The sequence below is a fragment of the Cornus florida genome, unplaced genomic scaffold, assembly GCF_030987335.1.
Source record: "Cornus florida cultivar Cherokee Brave unplaced genomic scaffold, ASM3098733v1 CherokeeBrave_3.0.0_Hap2_Chr05, whole genome shotgun sequence".
In the NCBI taxonomy this organism is placed as follows: domain Eukaryota; kingdom Viridiplantae; phylum Streptophyta; class Magnoliopsida; order Cornales; family Cornaceae; genus Cornus; species Cornus florida.
In genome coordinates this window covers 86,846,262-86,852,261 of record NW_026775575.1, presented here as the reverse complement: position 1 = coordinate 86,852,261, position 6,000 = coordinate 86,846,262, and the positions used below count along the sequence as shown (strand labels likewise).

At 37.7% G+C, this 6,000-nt stretch overlaps 1 protein-coding gene across 1 annotated transcript; it reads left to right on the top strand.

The window, feature by feature from the left end:
- Positions 1-268: 268 nt before the first annotated feature.
- Positions 269-4,858, top strand: LOC132307383 (fatty acid hydroperoxide lyase, chloroplastic). Its single transcript, XM_059805114.1, has 2 exons — positions 269-838; positions 3,685-4,858. The coding sequence occupies exons 1-2, from the start codon at positions 410-412 to the stop codon at positions 4,711-4,713; spliced, it is 1,458 nt and encodes a 485-aa protein (XP_059661097.1). The 5' UTR covers positions 269-409; the 3' UTR covers positions 4,714-4,858.
- The last annotated feature ends 1,142 nt before the right edge of the window (positions 4,859-6,000 follow it).

Genomic DNA, 6,000 nt, shown 5'->3' with positions numbered 1-6,000 from the left:
ATAATTATAATCATTTCATTTACTCAGTCATTTCTTTCAATTCTTATTTTATTTGCATTCCCACAGTCAGTTTATTTCATTTGTGCATAGGAAACCCACAATAATAAATACCACAGTCCTAACAAAACAATAAACAGGATAACTCAACGTGACTTTTCGAAAGAAAAAAACACGTGACTTATTAAAATCATTCATTGGAAAAAAAATAGTAATAAAAAAAATAAAATAAAAAATTTAAAAATTAACATTTAAGTTCACACACACAGAGGAGGACACAGAACAACATACATAACCAAGATATATAGACACGCCTTTCACTCCCAATTATTTTCTGTTCCTTTCTCTCTCCTAATTCGAATCTTCTAAACTACTGAGCCAGATCAAAACGAAAACCATAACCAAATCGGCTATGATGGCCAGAATCATGAGCGCGACGCCTAATATTCCATCGCCGTCAATAACACAGTCGCCGCCGCCGCCGTCCTCGGCGAAGGTCCGTACAATTCCCGGCAGCTACGGGTGGCCGTTGTTGGGGCCGATCTCCGACCGACTGAACTATTTCTGGTTCCAAGGACCGGAGACATTCTTCAGGAAGAGGATCGAGACGAACAAGAGCACAGTGTTTCGGACCAACATTCCCCCGACCTTCCCGTTCTACACCGGCGTCAACCCTAACGTCATCGCCGTCCTCGATTGCAAGTCTTTCTCTCACCTCTTCGACATGGAGATCGTCGAGAAGAGGAATATCCTAGTCGGAGATTTCATGCCTAGTGTCAAGTTCACTGGCGATCTTCGTGTCTGTGCGTATCTCGACACATCTGAGCCTTCACACGCTCAGGTACGTCGTACATAATAATCACAGAAATTTTTATTTTTTTCCCCTTTAATTTAGACCTTTTAATATACTTCTTTTAACAACTCATTCATGGATTCGATTTGGAAAATTTATTTATTTTTTTTTCCCGATTAGATTGACTATAATTTAGTGGAAGTAGAATTTTCAGGGAATTAAGCTTTTATAAATGATTTTTTGATCTAATGGTACGGATTAGAGATGTGAATTAAGAGGACGTGAGAAACCCAATTCAGTTTAGAAGTTGATATGAAGAATCTAATTAATTATTGGATAAATTTCACTTGCCTTTTATGAAGTTTGTTAATGTTTCACACTTCCTTATCAGTTGTTTTTTTTTTTTTTTTTTCACAGTTTTGTTGACGAAATGTTTGTTTTCATTTTAGTTATAGAAGGCAAAAAATAGTTTAGGAGAACAAATCTGTTACATATATAAAAATTTATGCAGAATATACAGGATGAATAATCCTAATATATGAGAGGTCATCATTTGATATTGAACAAATGGTTTAGTGTTACAAGTGAGATTTGGATTTGGACGGGTTAAAGTGTGTATGAATGGATTTGGACGGGTTAAAGTGTCTATGAACGGGGAGTATACAGTATTATCCAATAACTCGAGATTTGAATAAATAGACAAACGCCCACCCGTTACTTTTGATATCAGTCCTTAATTCGGTGTCAGCGCCTGGTTCGGAATGCATCCGAGTATAGCCTTGGGTAAGTAGGGTGGCCTGACCGCAACGAGAACGTTGTGCGAGTTCAGGTGGAGAAGAAGGTTATAAGTGAGACTTATCTCACATCGAATTTAGATCGAATTTAGATAGAGATTAAAGTATGTATAAATGGGTGGGTATGTTATTTGATATGAATTAAATTCGATTAATTTATTATTCAAGTCATCGCTATTAATGAACTTGGTGTTGTATTAATGAACTTGGAGTTAGTCTTAGTCAAATAAATCAATACAAAACTTATCTAATATTTGGACTCTAAATTATTATCACGTGTATTTTTTTAAATAATTTAAAAGTGTTTTACCAAAAAAAGAAATAATTATATTGCAAGTGTTTCTACTGTTTTTGTACCGATTTTTATACGATTATGGATGGGCCTTTATGGCAGTTGTGATGAACTAGCATAACATTGTTTATATTAGAATGGTCTGATGCAAAATTATCAGATCAGGCCTCAAAGTTCAAAGTACATATTAAATTATAAAAGACAGTTAAAGATAACAATAAATTTTAATCGTATACTCTCGTGTGGAATTTATCATAAAAGAAAAGGAACATATGCTATATAGATTATCTTCGTAATTAGTCTTCGTGATTTCTTTGTTGATTACATTACATATTAATTGGTCAATTGGATTGCCCTTATCTTTCCTCAGACCTTTTAATATGGCCCACTATGTGTTTAAGATGGATCGCGCCTCTCTCTCCCTCTCTATATATACAGAGAAAAATGATTTTTTAAGGACCACCCATGAGGATGGCATGTGGTTCTCGATTCCTTCTTCAAAAAATCAGTGTGTCAGATGACAGATGATTCAGATTTTAATAAGTGTTCCCCATAATTTGATATAGACGTAGCAATATTATCGTATTTATTATCATTATCTCCACTGCCGCACACAACTACGGTTGTTTAACCAATCCAACAATCATTTTCAAAATATCTTTTTTCACACTCCATTATTCAATCCAGTAAGGAAATCTCCTATTGAGAACTTCCTTCTAGTTTGAAAAGTGCATTTTAAGTTGGACGGAAGAAGTCGTAGTGTTCCACCGTAGGTAATTCCGATTCATGCAATGCAATTATGCAACCCATGTGGGCTTACTAGCTAGAGGTGTGTGTCCAGTCAACCCATCAGAGGTTTGTGTCTAATCTACTTCTAACCGAGTTGGCAAGAGTGAACGGTTCTGATCACTCAAATTTATGATCATCCATCTGATTATCACCGTCTGTGCGTTGTAACTGGACACATCCCATGAGTTCCTTCTTTTGAGAAGCGCCAAGCGGGCTGGCTAGCCTTCGGTCAACGCTCATCCTCCGTTCAACCAATCACAATATTTGCGAAAAATAAAAAATATTAAAATTATAGTAGTCATGAGGTTCAGCTGAGAAGGGGCTTTTACCTTGGCATGCCTGGTTGTTTCTGTTATGCAACTACTCTGTTCTGGCTTAATATTTTCCAGCACCAGCTTTTTTGGCCATTGAGGCTTCTAAACCTTCCCGCCAACTGGAATCTGCCCCAACTAGCCTCTGTCCACTCGAATTAGTTAGGTTTATTTGTCAAATTAAAATAGTTAAAGTTTTTTTTGTTTTGATGATTAAAACGAGCCTTATTTCAGACTATTAATAATTATAATTGTTTTACTTTGATAAATAAATCTAATTAGTAAGATGAATATCATTTTTCAACTTATAATAATTGTGTGATTGGACCACTCCACATTCCAACTCCCGCAAAAGGAAGCTCGTGATGAGAGCACCTCTTAATTAAGAGTATTAAATTAATACTAAGACGCTATGAGTTCTAAGGTTGTAGAATATGGGTTTGTGTTTGCTTGAAGTTTGAGAAAAAATAAAATAAAAATTAATAACTATGGATGGTAGATTATTATAAGATAAATACACCAATTAAGTTGCATTAAAACAACTTGGTTAATTTAGGTAATTGGAGGATGCATGCATCAACTAGGCAATGGTAGGTTTAGAGCTTCCATTTCTAACGAGAATTTCAAACAACAGAGTACATATAAATGTGAAGCATACAATTATATTTCATGATCATAACCATTATCTCTATTGACATTGACGTACAGCTCAAGAGTTTTGCAATGGACATCCTAAAGCGGAGCTCCTCCATTTGGGCGTCCACAGTCACCTCCAAACTGGACACCATGTGGGACACCATTGATTCCCAACTCTCCTCCTCCGACTCCGTTAGTTACCTCTTCCCTTTACAGCAGTTCCTCTTCAGCTTCCTCGTTCGCTGCCTCCTCGGAGCCGACACCGCCACTTCACCGGAAATCGCCGAGTACGGCTACACCATGCTCGACAAATGGCTCGCTCTTCAGCTCCTCCCCACTGTCAAAATCGGCGTACTTCAACCCCTGGAAGAGATCTTCCTCCACTCCTTTTCCTACCCATTTGCACTAGTGAGCGGAGGCTATAACAAACTCGTCAAGTTTATAGAGACACAAGCCAAAGAAGTGATAGAGAGAGGTAAGACTGAGTTCAAACTGAGTCAAGAAGAGGCAATTCACAACCTTCTCTTCATACTCGGGTTTAACGCGTTCGGGGGCTTCTCGGTGTTCTTCCCAACTCTGTTGAGCACACTCGGGTCTGATACCACCGGGATACAAGAGAAACTGAGAAAAGAAGTGAGAGAGAAATGCGGGTCAACTCTGAGTTTTGACTCGGTGAAAAACATGGAACTCGTTCAGTCATTCGTGTACGAAACGCTCCGACTCAACCCATCCGTTCCGCTTCAATACGGCCGAGCTAGGAAGGACTTCCTACTGAGTTCACACGACTCGGTGTTCGAAATTAAGAAAGGTGAGCTGCTCTGTGGGTACCAGCCTCTGGTCATGAGAGATTCCAAAGTGTTTGATGATCCTGAAACGTTCGTGACGGACCGGTTCACAAAAGAGAAAGGTCGCGAGTTACTGAATTACTTGTACTGGTCGAACGGGCCGCAGACTGGGTCACCCAGTGAGTCGAACAAGCAGTGTCCGGCTAAAGACTATGTAACACTCACGGCGTCTCTTTTGGTGGCTCATTTGTTCCTTAGGTATGATTCGATCACGTGCTCGTCCTCGTCAATCACGGCCCTTGAAAAGGCTAAGTGAGGCATTACCATACACGGACTTGAGGGTTGTATTGTTTATGTGTAAAACTAATGTACGACGCATATGGACCAATTAATAAGCCGGTTTGTGAGGAAAGGGTCTGATGGTCCCACTTAAATTGATGAGTCTTGTTTTTATGTAAAAATTTGTTTGGCTGTATGGTCCTGATTTTCGCCCACCTACATTACGATGATATCGTACGAGAATCGTGTGCGAGTGGTCACCAATCTCCATGATCATGCTTAAGACATGACCATGACCATAATACTTTCACCATATATACTCCTGCCCTAATCTAATTTATTTAAAGGTGCAAGCTTGTTTTTTTGTAAATTTTTTTTTTCTTCTTGAAATGTTAGATTTTGGATAGGACTGTAAATGAGATGAGATGAGCTGAGTAATGGTGTGCTCGAGCTCGGCTCGGTCAGGTAATAGAATAGCTCAAGCTCGAGCCGAGAAAATTTAATTCAAGCTCGGCTTAGCTATGTTCGATGAGCCGAGCTTGATAGCTCGTTTATTTATTTATTTTTTTGTGGTACTTGGTTTGGAACAAAAGATTAAAAAAAAAAAAAAAAATGTTTGAGAAAGAAATAGATTTATAGTAATAAAAAGAGAGAAGTTTGATAGAAAAAGAAAAAGAAAGTAATAAATTTGATTGAAAATTAAACTTACCAGACTTGATTTTGATGGAAAAAATTGAGAGATGCACAGATCAATAGTAAACCTCAAAATTTATACTAAGAATTAGTTTGGATAAAGATTAATATATAAGTGTGTTGCCGCTGCTGCTTGATGAGATAATAAAATATAAGAAGAGAAAGAGAGAAAAGTAAGATTCGATGACAAAAAGCAGATTGCTGAGTGTGTTGCTGTTGCTGTTTGGGCTACTGATAATTTTAGAAAAAGGGAAGATGATTAGGGTTAGACATAAGACATGTGCTTGGGTTGGATTATACAAATGGGCTTACTTTTTGTTTTAAAATCAATAAATGATAAAATTGGTTCTAAAACAAAAAAGACTAGAAAATTTAATGGACTTATAGATTAAGCCTGCATAACATAAAATTATATATTATAATTGGATATGTGTGTCTGTATATAATCGAGTATGTTCGCGAACAACCTATCGAGCCCAGTTCGTGAACAGTTCATGAACAAACGAGTCGAACCTACTGATGTTCAGATTCGACTCGTTTATAAATTGAGCCAAGTAATTCATGGACCGAGCCCAAACAGTTTGCGAGAACTGCTTGGCTCATTTGCAGCCCTAATTTTGGATCAAGTTCT